This window comes from Orbicella faveolata, unplaced genomic scaffold (genome assembly GCF_042242905.1).
Source record: "Orbicella faveolata isolate gen_17 unplaced genomic scaffold, um_ofav_v1 contig_46, whole genome shotgun sequence".
Classification (NCBI taxonomy): Eukaryota; Metazoa; Cnidaria; class Anthozoa; order Scleractinia; family Merulinidae; genus Orbicella; species Orbicella faveolata.
Window position 1 is genome coordinate 6647211 of NW_028301576.1, and position 17134 is coordinate 6664344.

Genomic DNA, 17134 nt, shown 5'->3' on the forward strand with positions numbered 1-17134 from the left:
TCAATCCAACAAATCACAACATTGTTCTGCGCAACATGTTGCGCGCGCTTGGCCACCCTCTTGAGACCTCTTCAGATATATTACGAACTGATGGCTCATACTTGACAAAAACACCAAACACGTCGCAACAGGTTGGCCAAACGCACACAACATGTTCGGAGGAGGTAGCAGGGAGCAAGATGACTCTTTTTCCCTCCTTGCTCCTCCCCAGAGGAGGTAGCAGGGAGCAAGATGACTCTTTTTCCCTCCTTGCTCCTCCCCAGAGGAGGTAGCAGGGAGCAAGATGACTCTTTTTCCCTCCTTGCTCCTCCCCAGAGGAGGTAGCAGGGAGCAAGATGACTCTTTTTCCCTCCTTGCTCCTCCCCAGAGGAGGTAGCAGGGAGCAAGATGACTCTTTTTCCCTCCTTGCTCCTCCCCAGAGGAGGTAGCAGGGAGCAAGATGACTCTTTTTCCCTCCTTGCTCCTCCCCAGAGGAGGTAGCAGGGAGCAAGATGACTCTTTTTCCCTCCTTGCTCCTCCCCAGAGGAGGTAGCAGGGAGCAAGATGACTCTTTTTCCCTCCTTGCTCCTCCCCAGAGGAGGTAGCAGGGAGCAAGATGACTCTTTTTCCCTCCTTGCTCCTCCCCAGAGGAGGTAGCAGGGAGCAAGATGACTCTTTTTCCCTCCTTGCTCCTCCCCAGAGGAGGTAGCAGGGAGCAAGATGACTCTTTTTCCCTCCTTGCTCCTCCCCAGAGGAGGTAGCAGGGAGCAAGATGACTCTTTTTCCCTCCTTGCTCCTCCCCAGAGGAGGTAGCAGGGAGCAAGATGACTCTTTTTCCCTCCTTGCTCCTCCCCAGAGGAGGTAGCAGGGAGCAAGATGACTCTTTTTCCCTCCTTGCTCCTCCCCAGAGGAGGTAGCAGGGAGCAAGATGACTCTTTTTCCCTCCTTGCTCCTCCCCAGAGGAGGTAGCAGGGAGCAAGATGACTCTTTTTCCCTCCTTGCTCCTCCCCAGAGGAGGTAGCAGGGAGCAAGATGACTCTTTTTCCCTCCTTGCTCCTCCCCAGAGGAGGTAGCAGGGAGCAAGATGACTCTTTTTCCCTCCTTGCTCCTCCCCAGAGGAGGTAGCAGGGAGCAAGATGACTCTTTTTCCCTCCTTGCTCCTCCCCAGAGGAGGTAGCAGGGAGCAAGATGACTCTTTTTCCCTCCTTGCTCCTCCCCAGAGGAGGTAGCAGGGAGCAAGATGACTCTTTTTCCCTCCTTGCTCCTCCCCAGAGGAGGTAGCAGGGAGCAAGATGACTCTTTTTCCCTCCTTGCTCCTCCCCAGAGGAGGTAGCAGGGAGCAAGATGACTCTTTTTCCCTCCTTGCTCCTCCCCAGAGGAGGTAGCAGGGAGCAAGATGACTCTTTTTCCCTCCTTGCTCCTCCCCAGAGGAGGTAGCAGGGAGCAAGATGACTCTTTTTCCCTCCTTGCTCCTCCCCAGAGGAGGTAGCAGGGAGCAAGATGACTCTTTTTCCCTCCTTGCTCCTCCCCAGAGGAGGTAGCAGGGAGCAAGATGACTCTTTTTCCCTCCTTGCTCCTCCCCAGAGGAGGTAGCAGGGAGCAAGATGACTCTTTTTCCCTCCTTGCTCCTCCCCAGAGGAGGTAGCAGGGAGCAAGATGACTCTTTTTCCCTCCTTGCTCCTCCCCAGAGGAGGTAGCAGGGAGCAAGATGACTCTTTTTCCCTCCTTGCTCCTCCCCAGAGGAGGTAGCAGGGAGCAAGATGACTCTTTTTCCCTCCTTGCTCCTCCCCAGAGGAGGTAGCAGGGAGCAAGATGACTCTTTTTCCCTCCTTGCTCCTCCCCAGAGGAGGTAGCAGGGAGCAAGATGACTCTTCCCATCGTTAATTTATTCATATATTCAATTTAGGTGATGACTCTAGAAATCGTAAAAAACAAGGTGGAAATGCTTTTATTAATAACAGTGATTATCCGTTACCCTGCTTGGAAGGAGAATTACTTTTCATTTAAATTTAGTTGAATCCGAGATACACTTTCTCTTCCCAAAGCGGAGCGCAATGCCTTTAGAAAATCGTCAGTGAGAGATACCCCTACACGATATATTGGGCACATTGGTTTATCTTTTGGCCAAAATTCCCCACTATCTTACCGGGGAATACTGTTTGAAGAGCATAATTTCTGTTCCTCAAACCTCCACTCCACTGAATGAAACAATCGCGCGTGAGGAATAAATTTTTTCTATAATCCTCTTCTTTCCTAGGAAGGAGATTTGGAGGGAAGTGTATGTCTTAACCATAATCTCTTAATTTTTTCTTTAAAAGTCAAAAGTGGTTATATTTTCAGTAAAACTTCCTCCCAAAGTAATTTTCTTTAAGATGGTCAAGGTTTAGGAAATGGCTGAAAGACTAGATTGCTTATTTATGCCCATAGTGTCGACACAGTGTAGTTTAGTCTTACCGCTACTTCTTAACCTCTAACCCTCTCAGAGAAAAGTACTTTGGGAGGAAGTCTACCTCATACTACAACCCCTTTTTGAACTTTAAAGGACGAGTGGAGGATTATGGATGAGAGTTAAACTTCCTCTCCGAATATTCTCTCTAGGAAAGTAAAGGATTATGGACGAGGTTTAATCCTCCTTCGCGATTGTTTCAATCAGGGGAGTAGGAATTGGGGGACAGGAATTAGGACTCTTCGAACAATCTTCCCCTGTAAGATGGTGGGGGATTTTTGGCCGAAAATAAACTACTGTGCACAATGGCTTGTGTAGGGGTATCTCACGATTTTTTTTTATCTGACGATTTTTTTCTGGCATTGCCCTCTGCTTTGGGAATGAGTAATGTTCATTGGATAAAACTGAATTTAAACGCAAAGTAAAGGACAACGACACGTGTTTAACCGCACTCACCTTTCTGGTTCTGCGGCATATTTTTTTCTACAGTTATTTTCTAAATAATATTTTATCACAGGAAGGTGTAAGAGCTTATTGGATTCTAGTCTTTAATTTGCTTTTTGCACCTTCCTTACATCAGCTAAGTTTACTTTTGTTATTTGCGAAAATCTCTATCTTTTTATTCTTCCCTCATACAGACTTAATATTATATATATTCACGTCAGCTTCATTTGTTATTCAACTATTCCATCGTAACTTACTCTGAGGATCAACAGATTTACGATAAACGGAGTACAGGTGCTTTTCTTAAAGTTTATTTCCAAGCTCAAAGAGAATTTATTTGAAAGTGTTTCTGCATTTGTCTTTTAGCCAGTTGTTCGCTGTGGTGTATCATTGTTCACTTTCTTTACAATTCCTCAGGCTACCTGTTGATCGAATCAAATATTAACAGTTCATCAGAATGTGTCACGCAGAATCAACATGTATTATTATGCGATGAACTGTCGGAGTGAGGGTGCTGCTGCGATACTCTCCTACTTGTTCTATATTTTCTTTCCAAATAAAACTTACGGTACTTACATACATAATGAAATGTTCACAAGGTAACGCTAGCTTTTGGCTTCAGAGAAAAATAAACAAGTACTAAGCAAAATGAACTAGTCGTTTAAGTATAGAACTCTTACTAAATGATTGCCAATTAAATCTCTACACTTTAAAACGTCACCATAGTGTTATCGAGCGCAGAACGAACTGTCTTTTGAGTCCATCTTTCAGCTTTGTCCGAACGATTATCAGTTTTTTTTTTTCTAAAATTGCGAGTGCTGTGACTGCAAATGGCCTTGTTTCACTGAGCCTTCTGGAGAATTTGATTATCCGTTCAATATTTCTAAATCCTCTTCCGAAACTTCGGTGAGACGAGAAAAAATGTCCCTGTTTTGCAGACAATCTTCAACCACTGAATAGTAATGGATGATCGTACAAGATATACCTTAGCCAATCAGAATGCAGTATTGCATTAGTATAATCCGGTAGACTTGTACTAATGATAAACAGATTACTGTACCGTTGTCAAGCACAATAACTGTTGGTTATTAATTCTTACATAATGATCAAGAGTGATCACAATAAAACGTTTTCATGAAATCATTATGAAGAATGATTGACTTTGTGAATTCTTTTGTTAGAAAACATTTCTGGACCTAGAAATTTTAAAGTTAAAATTGTAAATTTCATTTTCAAAGTTAAAACTTTAACTTTGCAGCAACTATTTACTTCTGCTGGCATGTTGACACGACCTTGTTTCCTTACTTATGATCAACAACACGCTCTGCCTCGATCTGAACCAGAAGGGAAGAAATGACTTGCATTTAATGTCTTTTTTCAGGTTTTCTGAACTGCACTTAACAAATCTTAAGAAAGAAACTGACATATTCATTTTCACTTGTCTTATTCGCATCCTTGGATGAGCCGTGGCCCAATATTTCTCTGCAAACTGAAGTCGAGTGATACAAAACTTAAGCCCTTCTCCGCTGTGTTAATACTTGGTTGGATTATCGCTTACAGAAAACAGCACCTCTTGTCAAAGATGGTTTTTTATGTTTTTGGTATCCTTAAAGGGACACAGTCGGCTTTGGGACCGCGCTGACCTGGACACTAGTTTTCTCACTTTGAAAAAGTGTATCATATTTGGTTAAAAAACAGTATGGATCGTGTCTCTGTGATATGCAAATTAACTATCAAATCAAATGGTATCTAATGCGCATGTGCTCCAGCTGACTGTGTCCCTTTAACTTTTAATTGAGTACCACTGATTCATGCTTCCAAAGTATTGATATTATTGATCAAAGAACGTAAAACCGAAAAATCAAAAACAAAGCCTCTGCAATCTTTTCAAGGCACTGGACGTTTTTTTTAAGCTTTTCGAAATATATGAATTGATTATGTCGTTCTCAAACCTTTTTATCAGCCTAGTGTCTTTGTCAGTAGTCCGACATCATCAAGTCCAATTACATCCTTTACAGGGACAGGATCCGGTACTTCTTTTTTTATTAGGTTACGTCGGTCCTTGCAAATTGACCTTGTGTTCTCACTGCTTGCCAAAGCGTCGCTTATTCAACTATCAGAAACCATAGTACACTCGCCTGCCAAGGAGTTGAAAAACAAATATTGCTTCGGAAACAACATCAAAACTCGATCTGCTATTACCGACCAGCTAAGAAAGAGACTTACAAATACGGGGTAAAAATACAGCCTCTATCAGCAATGATGTGAAATGATTTCCTGCTGCAAATTATTAACGACCTGTTAACATGTCCACGACTAAATTTCCTCACGGTTAAGTGTTTGATTCTCGGTTCCAGTTTCTTATAGGTCATCGATACAATTTCAAGCATATCCTTAAGACAGTTGCATTTGTTCAAATCATAGTTAATAGAGGGAATGGTTAAGAATCCCAGCAAACATCAAAAAAGCAAACAAACAGGCTAAGAGTTATGTTGGAAGGTCTTTGACCCTGTACATCTTTTTGTTTTATGCTCCTAGACTGTGCATGAATTACGTAATCGCAATGTTTCTATTGGTTAGTTGTATGAGCACACAAAACCACTTTTTGGATTTTTCCAGATTTTGTGCAGGGTCAACCTCGGGGGTTAACCATGTTCAAATGTATTGTGTTTAAGTACTTTCTTATCTCACTTTAATTATTGCCAATGCGTCTCGAAACAGTATTTAGGTCAATGCTCTTTCCAGTATCTTGATAAAGTGAAAACAATGGAAACTGACGCTGGTCAATATAAATAACTAAACTTGGTAATTCCTTGTTAAAACAATCAGGGAACGTTTTGTTGTGTCAATTAGTTCACTGCTTTTCTTGACGTTCCTGTGGCAAACAAGCACACTCAAAGGTCTTTTATGAATTTTGGTGTACCTTTCTAAGCTCAAGTCTATGTTTTAGAGATTTTTTTGGTTTTTACAAAGTCTTATTTAAAAAAAAAAAATTTGAATCACCATATTTTTTAGTATTTTCAAACTTTTTGACATATTTGCAAAATTTTGAAATTCAAGATTGAGGTCCTTTTCAAAAGCACGATATCATTTTTACCTGACAAGTTATTGCACGAAAATTAACATTCCTAGATGATTAATCACCACATACCTGCATATGTCTTTTATTACTATACCGCATTTATAATTTGATGAACATGGAAAGAGACACTCTCAGTTAACCTTCACCCTTTGCATGTTCTAAAATTTGTTTCATTTTAAGAACTCCATATAAAAGATGAAAAGGATAGACGAATATGATTAAAATTCAAAAGGTTTGTTCAAAAGTTCCAAAGCAAAAATTAAACCTTAATAATAATTATGTCTTGAAACCTTTCCTCAGCAATACTGATTGTAAATACTTCTTGTAAAATCACAGTTCCTGCACTGAGAGTAGTTTCTAACTTATAATAATAGCGTTTTTCAATGAAATAACTTTGTACTAATCTTCCCTATGTCGAATCGATGTGAAAATTATACACTGAGTTGCTAAAATGAGTTTAGATCAAGAGTCGTAATCGGGGACGACGGAGACCGTAAGCACGCGCCATTTCTAGTATTGGGGCTGTCCCTATGATATGGGACAATTTTTCTATTTTTAGAACAAATTGCGCCATCGTGTAAGGAAAGCGCGCGTACATGCTGCGAGGATTTTTGCGGTTGTAGCGCGGGGAAAATGGCATCCGAAATTCCCGATATGTTTTATGCTTTTGGCCCACAACTCAATACGTTTATGTCTGTTGGAATTTTGCTTAAGTATTCTCGTCGCAAGCTGGTCCAATTCGACTGAAGTAAGGCAGTGTCGAATTTAGGTATGTCCCGTTTTATATCACTCAGACCAAGTTGTGTACCGCTGCTTCTTTTACAAGAGTTCCACTTTACTCCACTCTAAATTTCAGATACGCTGAAGATTAACAGCTTTTCCGTAACACAGCAAAATAACTAGTTGGAAAAATTTGGATATTTCAGCGTTTTAGGACTTCAAAGTTTCCCTCCTCTTGCCACACGCTTGCGGGGATTTCGCCAGAGTCTATCGCCACCGAAAAGTAGTAAAAATTGCAAGTTTGCATTTCGCCTGAATTGTAAGCAACACTTGATATTTCATCAAGGCCCAATAAGTTTACCTCTGTAGATACGGCGAGGCTTTGTTTGTGTAAAAATTCAATAAATTGTCGGTTGTCGATGAATAAGAGCGCCCGCCGATGCGTGTTTTGTACAGTCAGTAAACATGACAAATTGGACTTCCGCAATAATATCTCTAGTTTTTAAATATGTTCAAGGTTGATAAATGTTTGAGAACATATTAAACTGCTTAGCTGAAAATATGTGAATACAGCAGGAATAATCAGCAAAATTACGATGACGCTTTCTTTAATCAACTCGAATAACGATTTCGATTTTGTTGGCTTAGTTATCAAAACTCCTTGTCTATTTTATTTTCGCAGCTGTGTAAAATTTCACTACGATGAAGAAACACACACGATAGTAGCCTTTTGGCGTTGGTGAAAATTGTTGCAGAATCTCAGCACGAAGAAATCTTTGTCAAGATTTGTTGCCCATTAGCTACAATTGAAAACACCGACTCGGACTTTAAAGTGCACGCCCTGGAGCTACTTGTACGTGGCAGACTTTCCTTCCAAAAATTTTTGCAAACCTGCCAAACGAGCAGAAATAATAAGAAACTATCAAAAACAGGTTTTGGTTATGATTAAGCACTGTTTGAGAAGTTCACAAATTACCTCGATACCAGAGTAGAGAGATTTCTTACATAAACTTTATTCTTTAGACAACATCCACGCGAGAACCCACGACATGTGCGTGGATCCGCGCGGATGTATGTCGTCAGGGTGGCGCAATTTGTTCTAAAAATAGCAAAAGTGCCCCATATCATTAGGTGCGCGCAGATCCCGAGACTTACGGTCTTCGTCCCCGGTTATGGCTCCTGCTTAGATTAAAGATTGTTTATTTATTACGGAAAAAGACATTCCAAGGAAGCGGGAGACTACGCGTGTAGCAATTAACATACTATGTAAATTCAAAGCTTTCTACAGTTTTCGATTCTATTTTATCTATTTTCCATTTCATTATTACATTCCATATGTGTAAACAGTAGTTTTGACACCTTTTGACCTGTGTACTTGTTTTATTTATCTATTTTTCTCTGGGTCCATTTTTTTTCTTTTTGCTGTTTGTTTCAAAATGTATCGACCATTACTTCAATTTATCATTTCAGCTACCCTGCGAGACTAGCGTCACATATTTATTCTAGCTGGAATGTTATTTGTTTATTGTTTGCTTGAATACTGACACAAAAACTTTATTCACATGCAACAAACTGTTGTTTTCTTGAGAAAAAGAAAATACTCAAACTACACTTTGAAATCTATGTCAGTGAAACATCGCTACATCGAAAACATGGCATTTCTCTCAAGGCTTGAGCCCACTTGTGCCCGGACACATGCAAGTACGTATCGAAACCAAACAACGCTCGTAAATATTTTCAGCCACCTGAAAAATTAATTCTGTTTTCTCTGTTCTAAACGTTAATTTTCCATATTAAATGGTGTAGCAAGACAGTAATTTGCCCTAGGCGATGATATTTTTTCATTCACCTCCATGTTTAACTCTGTACTTATATCAGTTACACAGACGAAAAAGTAGGGCATGTTTATATAGATTTTGGTCAAGCTTCGAACATTGATGACCAAAAAATGATCGTGTTTGCCAAAGCGCAATTAGAATTGTCATGCCGATAAAGTCATGAGCTCTATTAGTCGTTATAAATTAAGTTGCTGTTCGTTCTTGAATGCCTGACAATACTATTTTAAAACACATCTGATTTTGAGTAATTCGCTCTCTAAATGAATCGCCTTTAAAGTTCATTTGCGGCCTCGTATAAGGAAAGCAGTGTTCGCACTGCAAATTATCATTGTACTATTAAACTGGAATTGTTCTCGTAAATTGTCGTACATGGTTCTCTGTCTGCAGCATAAGAGGATCACTTCCTTAAACAGTCTTCGTTCGCAAAGCCAAGCCGAGAGTAAGCTGAAATGCCACTTTAGAATCTTTGTTTTTCACAATGTTTATATCAAAATAAATTTGTAGCAATTACTAGTACCACCACCACGTTTTTATTCTGTTAAATTTGAATTCAAAATGTCAGGAAAAAGCACTTCAATTTTGCATTGCGGAGAATATTGGTCCGTTTCAAGTTGTCCTTTAAAATAATAAATTGCGATGTTCAACCTTTCACTGCAGTCTCCTACTCAAAATATTGATTTTCCCAATTGATTGTCATACATTTCTTTTGTTCTTAGTTTATGAATTTGGTAACATTGCCTTTGTAACATACTTGACAACGCAACGAGGTACGATGAGGTTATATTTTGATCACTCTTGGACTGAATCCGTTAATGGTAAACGACTAGAGAAACAAGAAAACGACTTACCTGAAGTAAGATATTTACAGGCCAGGGTCCAAGAGCCAGTACACTGCAATCCAAAATGACTACATATTTCTTTGAAAGGGCATTTAACCTAGAAAGAAAGGAAACATCAGCAAAATAGCTGGTTAATATTGATTGTATCACTTAACACTCACTGTTTTCACAATGTTCTTACGAAAGTTCTAATTATTAACACCAGCATGTTGTTTTATTCTGTTAACTTTGATTCCATTATGTCACTGGACAAGTCTCCAATCTTCAAGTAAAATTCTTCTTACTAGTTACAATATATCCTGATTGCAATATTTTCTCTCCAACTGAGATACTTGTAACAAGGGTCAGGAAGGCATTTATATGGTCACCCTTTGGACTGAAACCGTTCAATGGTAAACAGAGAAGAAAACGACTTACCTGAAAAAAAGTGTTTTCAATGGCTGTCAACTTGAACCAGGCTTCGAAAGCTTACACACTTTGATCCAGCATGGCTACACTTTCCATTGAAACGATGTTTGCATTCAACCTGGTGATAAGACGAGCAAAAGACAACAAATTAAATTACTTTTCAACGATTATCGGATCTCCAGTTGTGTTAATTTCGAATATTTGCCCCTAAATACACATTTACAGTGCTTTTCTAAAACATTACTTTATTGAAATTGATGAACAAATCTCTCGCAATCGTGTTACTTTTAAGAATTCGTTCGGACATCAGAACAATTCCTCTTTGCCCAACCGGTATCTAAGAGTTTATGGGTTCGAATCCCGTCACGAACTGAGATGTTCAATTCTTTGTCCCACGCTCACCACAGGATCAAAATTTCATCTTTCACTACTCCCGATTAGATTTCTCTACAGGATACTTGGAATGACACAGTTATTAAAGTGGTCGACGACAAATTCAAGTAAAATAAGGAAAGGGTGAACTTATCTGAATTAAGATTTTTCCAATATGTCATAGTGCACCAGCGTTCAAGAATTACACACTGCAATCCAAAATGGCCACACTTTCTCTTCAATATCCGAGTTCACCTGGCAAAAACGGAGATTAAACATAAAACGAACTATTTTTTCATCAGCAAATTCGAGACGTGTTTATAAATTTAATAACAGACAATTCTGCAGTGACTTCTTAAAGCAGGTATCAATACTGTATGGTAAAATTATTTAAGAAAACACTAAATTTTTGTTGGCTGGCAAATCTGAAACAAACTTCCTGGTTCTGCCGAGGACATTAAAATAGTTAAAGATTTTCTCTGCAAGATACTTTGAAATGTATTGACATGGAAGGAGATTTTGTTAACTTTGGACTGAAACCGAAAAAAACGGAAAATTTGAGGTGCTGGACTTATTGTAGAGAAAAAGCGTTTCCAGCCATTAGCAAGCAGTGAACTACTAATTGAAACCGCTGAGTCCAAGAGCTAACGAAGTTGCTTTGCTTGCATTGGCAAATTTTCAGTCCTTCGTGTCATAAATTTTCCAGAAACCAAGTGAGGCAAGTTGCAGATAAATTTCTAACACCGGCAATAAATATTTTATGAACGTTACTGCTGAGCTTTGGTCGTAGATTTAGACAACATTTCTCAGTTAATGAATAGAAAACTGCAAAGATAATATCTGGTCTATCTGAACCAAGATGTTTGCAATACTTACTTTGTACCAAAGAACATTAGAGCCACGCACTGTCGTACAAAATGGACTTGTTTTCTCTCAGCATATCTTTTTCAAAACCTGCATGAAAAAGAAAAGAGGAAGCTTTGATACACTGACTTTTAAAAATTGCGTTAGGCTTAGGAATTTGGTCAAAACAATGCAGAGCTAGCGTTTCACAGAGACATTTAAAGCATAAATACTATTCAGGCTGCGTTTGAACGCACAAAGCAGTATACATTTTTTTTTTTGTTACATGCCTGAAGACAGTTCATTTGGTTATTTCCTTCAGGATGTACTCAACATGATAAAAGAAAATCAATTATTTTCTTTCTTGGACTGATACTGCAAATGGTATAAGACAGAAGAGTTAAGAAAATGACAACGAGCTTATCTGACTATAAAATCTTTCAGATGTCGTCTGCTTGCATCGAAGCGAAGGGTAAAACACTGCAATCCAAGATGGCTGCATTTTCTTTCAATGCACGTGCACTCTGTGTTCAACCTTGGAAAAAAGAGAGCAAATGTCAAGAAATGAAGTAAATCTCCTTTTATTCAATAGAACAGTCTTGTAGTTGTACAATGTTGCTATTTTCAGGCATATTACATTGTATTCGCTAGCCTGAAATCAAGAGACTAGAGAAATGCATTTTATAGTGGTGACTGGCTTTCTTTTCGCTTAGAAAATTTACTGAGTACAAACGTGCTAGGTCTGGGATTCTGGTGGTATATTGTATTTCGATCAATCTTGCTCTGAATTAAATCGTTTACCAGGTAAACGACGAACAAATGACAAAACTACGATGTACTTATCTGAAATCAGTCATTTCCTGTAGTCAACTACCAGGTTGCGTTAGAGCCCAAGAACTACAACCTGCAATCCAAAAAGGTTTCTGTTGCATTTTAATTTAAATTACCATACACTAGAACAAAAAAATCATAAAATTGTAGCAAGGGTCAAACTGAACCATAGCAATCAATTTATCGTGATAGCTATCTTAGTCAGAATTTTTAAATCAGACCTTGCAACAAGGTCAGATCATACTTGTAAAATAAAGATAAAGTAAAACCTAGAATTTACCGGAAAGTGGAGTTGATCGCAACATGGAGAGACTGATAAGGAGAGAACGGAGCTTCAAAGCTGAACACGGCTGCTCATAATAGACTACGAGTAGTCCCTCTTTCGGTTAGTCCGTCGTGCGTGACGCGAAAGAAATTCGCGAGAAAAAAATGGCTGCGCGAAATCCTCGGGGCTCCTCGCCTCCAGGATTTCGCGCGGCCATTTTTTTTTCTCGCGGTTTTCTTTCGCGTCACGCACGACGGACTAAGCCAAAGAGGGACTACTCGTAGTCTAGCTCATAATGGTTACATTTCCTTTGGGTTCCCCTCTGTTCGTCTAATGCCAGAAGGAGAGAGGAAACTGTCAAAAATATATCACCTTTGAGTTTGAGGTCTTATCAGTCGGTCAATCAGTTTGGTTGTTAGAAACCGGCCATATAACATCGGACAATATCGCCTGCATTAACAAATTTCTTAATGTTCTCTTAGGATTATTTTCTCGCCAGAATTCAACGCAAGTTTGCTCAAAATTGGTTCCATTCGTCAAGTAATTTCTGATTTCACAAAAATGTGAACAATTATGAAAACATGAGGATAAATGAACAAAAGCCACAATGCAATTATAACTCAAATCTGCCTTCATTTCTGAAATTCTAACCAAATATTTTGATATTACTTACCCGAAAATGTATCAGAAATCAATCGTGAGGCGAAGGACAAGGATGGCTGTATAACATCTCAACAAAGTCGCTCTCAAAGTAAAACCGACTAAATTAAACTCCAATTAAAACATTCACGAGCAGTAAGTTCAGCGATTGTATGGAAACAAACTGTTCCTGCATGAGAAAAGAATTTAAATTCTCAGGGAATATTATTGACGTAACTTTAAAACTGTTGATATTAAGTCAGTCAGATCTTCATACCCTTAGCAACTCAGAGCATCGGAGCAATGGATAACAAGCCGGGTCTAAAACACAGGTCACATTCCACAGGCCAAGAGTAGAAATCCTTACTCTACTGATGAATAACTATGCCAAAAGTTTCCCCTCGATCTAAAACAACATTTTCGCAGAGTGCTAGGGCTAATTAGGGCTAGGAGACTGAATCTTGGTGCTGTTTATTTATCTGTAGTGCAGTGACTCTGTACTCTGACCTGTGGAATGTGACCTGCAGTTCAGACCCGCCAAGGACAACATTAAACTGTTACAAATACGACGAACAAGGGAGCTAGTATTTCTGAAATGTGGTATTCAGTAAGAAACTTTCAAACCTGCTATTCCGATGTGCTTGTCTAAACGAACTTGGTAATTCTTTATTCCGAAAGTTTCACACCCTCCCAGTATTCAACAATTTCTTCACTGTGCGGACGTAAAAAATTGCTCAACGAACTGGTTATACTAAACCACTAAACCGCGGAAAAAGGCAAGCGTAGCGAAACGAGGCGAAAAGCGAACAAGATCATGAAATGAAAAAACGAAAGCGTATACTTATCTGCGAAGGGGAGCACATCGACGAAGATACTGGTTCACCTTCACAACACAAGACGCTTTCTGACACTAAAATGAACGGAATGTCCTTTGAGACTTCCTTACATACACGATTAAAATTCATTCCACCCACTAGAAAAGTGTTTGCTGCATCAGAATATTTTATTGAGATTTCTGTGCGTCAAACAATAGAGCATACAATGATATCAATAAAAAAATATCGAATAAAGCACGCACTCAGTCGCCAGTTATTTTCTTCTAAAAAAGTACAGGTATTTCAAATGAAATTCGTTGAATAGTTTTCAAGAAGTTGACTCTTGAAGTCCTTTGTGATATCACTTAAAACCCCAAGGAAAGACTGAACATGTGTCTTCGGGAGCTTGAAATTCATCGCCACGTTTTAAATGCACAACGTGTCTTATTCTCAGTTGTGTTGGCATTTTACAGAGCCAAGCCCTGAAAACTAAACGTGTCAGGTGTTTACCATGATAGGCACGGAAGGCGTGCTCGGACTATTCGGTGACAACACTGGGACTGTAAAATTGTGTAAAAGCAAAAAACATAAACATATCAAAAATAATTCTGATAAATGTATTTAACATCAATTCTGTCTTGAATTCCAAACATGATTTGTTACCCACAATGCAAGGATTTGAGTGAGAGTCAAAACTAGAGGTCCAGAACAATGCTTTTCTCTGACTTTCCCTTGATAAAAATAAAACTTCTCTAACCAAATAAACAATAGACATAGTAACGGTTTCTAGCCTGCCCTCAGGGGCAGTCCTCCTTTCCATCCATTCATTTCGACTGACAAGTTTTTAACAAATCCTTTTTCATAGGGAAAATGTCTTTTTCCTGACCATTTCCTGACCTTAAGCAGGGTGTCTAAAAAAAACTCGAATAGCGAATAGTGGTGAACAGTCACGGATAGTGGCGAATAGTCGTCAATAGTCACCGCTATAGTTCAGCACTGATCTGGGTTCGTTGAAACTGATCACGTGAAAAAAATAATAAAATAAAAATAAAATGAAATAAAATACGAATGTGAGGTAAGTGCTCTGTGATTAGTTTATCAACTGAAAAGGCACAAACGAGCTGCTCTGATAACCGATTATAAAAACAACCGATCTAAGCTACATCTTGCGTTAATTAATTATCCAAACAAGCATGAGAATTTCAGTGAATTTCTTACCTTTTCTTCTCAGGACTTAGGCTAGGGCCGACAGTAAGAAAACAGAAAACACAAGGATAACCTAATAAAGACGTATTTACGCTTTTGCAGCGGTGAAAACAGAAGAAATTACGTTTAGAAGGTGTATGAAGGTGAATGGAGGTGTATGAAGGTGAATAAAAGTGTATGAAGGTGAATAAAGGTGTATGAAGGTGAATGAAGGTGTATGAAGGTGGATGAAGGTGTATGAAGGTGAATGAAGGTGTAAGAAGGTGAATAGAGGTGTATGAAGGTGAATGAAAGTGTATGAAGATGAATGAAGGTGCATTAAGGTGAATGGAGGTGTATGAAGGTGTTCGAATGAAGGTGTATGAAGATGAATAAAGATGTATGAAGGTGAATAGAGGTGTATGAAGGTGAATGAAGGTGTATGAAGATGAATGAAGGTGTATGAAGGTGAATGAAGGTGGATGAAGGTGAATGAAGGAGGATGAAGGTGGATGAAGGTGTATGAAGGTGCATGAAGGTGTATGAAGGTGAATAGAGGTGTATGAAGGTGAATGAAGGTGTATGAAGATGAATGAAGGTGTATGAAGGTGAATAAAGTTGAACGAATGTGTATGAAGGTAATAAAAGGTGTATGAAGGTGTATGAGAAGGAATGAAGTTGTGTGAAGATGGATGAAGGTGGATGAAGGTGAATAAAGGTGTATGAAGGTACATGAAGGTGAATGGAGGTGTAGAATGAAAGTGAATGTAGGTGAATAAAGGCGAATGAAGGTGCATAATGGTGTATGAAGGTGTATGAAGGTGAATGGTGGTGAATGAAGGTGAATAGACGTGCATGAAGGTGAATGAAGGTTTATGAAGGTGGATAGAGGTGGTGAAGGTGGATGGAGTTGTATGAAGGTGAATAGAGGTGGATGAAGGTGGATGAAGGCGAATGAAGGTATATGAAGGTGTATGAAGGTGAATGAAGGTGGATGAAGGTAATAAAAGGTGTATGAAGGTGTATGAGAAGGAATGAAGTTGTATGAAGATGGATGAAGGTGGATGAAGGTGAATCAAGGTGTATGAAGGTATATGAAGGTGAATGGAGGTGTAGAATGAAAGTGAATGGAGGTGAATAAAGGCGAATGAAGGTGCATAATGGTGTATGAAGGTTTATGAAGGTGAATGGTGGTGAATGAAGGTGAATAGAGGTGCATGAAGGTGAATGAAGGTTTATGAAGGTGGATAGCGGTGTATGAAGGTGAATGAAGGTGCATGAATGTGGATGGAGTTGTATGAAGGTGAATAAAGGTGCATGAAGGTGGATGAAGGCGAATGAAGGTATATGAAGGTGTATGAGGGTGAATGAAGGTGGATGAAGGTAATAAAAGGTGTATGAAGGTATATGAGAAGGTATGAAGGTGGATGAAGGTGGATGAAGGTGAATCGAGGTGTATGAAGGTATGTGAAGGTGAATGGAGGTGAATGAACGCGAATGAAGGTGTATGATGGTGCCTGAAGGCGTATGAAGGTGAATGGTGGTGAATGAAGGTATATGAAGGTATGAAGGTGAATGAAGGTGTATGAAGGTGAATGAGGGTTTATGAAGGTGAACGAAGGTGATGAAGGTGGATAGAGGTGTATGAAGGTAAATAAAGTTGAATAAAGTTGTATGAAGGTGGATGAAGGTGTATAAAGGTGTATGAAGGTGTATGAAGGTGAATGAAGGTGAATGAAGGTGAATGAAGGTGAATGAAGGTAAATGAAGGTGAATGAAGGTTTAGGAAGGTGAATAAGGTGAATAAAGGTGGCTGAAGGTGAATGAAGGTCTGTGAAGGGGGATGAAGGTGTATGAAGGTGAATAAAGGTGTATGAAGGTGAATAGAGGTGTGTGAAGGTGAATAGAGGTGTATGAAGGTGAATGAAGGTGAATGAAGGTGAATGAAGGTGAATGAAGGTGAATGAAGGTGAATGAAGGTGAATGAAGGTGAATGAAGGTGAATGAAGGTGAATGAAGGTGAATGAAGGTGAATGAAGGTGAATGAAGGTGAATGAAGGTGAATGAAGGTGAATGAAGGTGAATGAAGGTGAATAAAGGTGAGCGAATGTGTATGAAGGTGGATGAAGGTAATAAAAGGTGTATGAAGGTATATGAGAAGGAATGAAGTTGTATAAAGATGGATGAAGGCGGATGAAGGTGAATCAAGGTGTATGAAGGTATATGAAGGTGGATGGAGCTGTAGAATGAAAGTGAATGGAGGTGAATAAAGGCGAATGAAGGTGCATAATGGTGTATGAAGGTGTATGAAGTTGAATGGTGGTAAATGAAGGTGAATAGAGGTGCATGAAGGTGAATGAAGGTTTATGAAGGTGGATAGAGGTGTATGAAGGTGAATGGTGGTGTATGAAGGTGAATAGAGGTGCAT

The 17134-nt window shown here is 39.2% G+C and overlaps 1 protein-coding gene and 1 long non-coding RNA gene across 2 annotated transcripts; both read right to left on the reverse strand.

Moving 5' to 3' along the window:
- LOC149098161 (uncharacterized) lies at positions 1-1907 on the reverse strand. Its single transcript, XM_089277657.1, has one exon. The coding sequence runs from the start codon at positions 1870-1872 to the stop codon at positions 1-3; it is 1872 nt and encodes a 623-aa protein (XP_089133783.1). The 5' UTR covers positions 1873-1907.
- Positions 1908-3164: 1257 nt separating this feature from the next.
- On the reverse strand, positions 3165-9871 carry LOC149098162 (uncharacterized). Its single transcript, XR_016203874.1, has 3 exons — positions 9766-9871; positions 9358-9445; positions 3165-3291 (listed from the first exon to the last, which is right to left on the reverse strand). It is a non-coding gene; the product is annotated as an uncharacterized LOC149098162 (long non-coding RNA).
- Positions 9872-17134: the final 7263 nt, after the last annotated feature.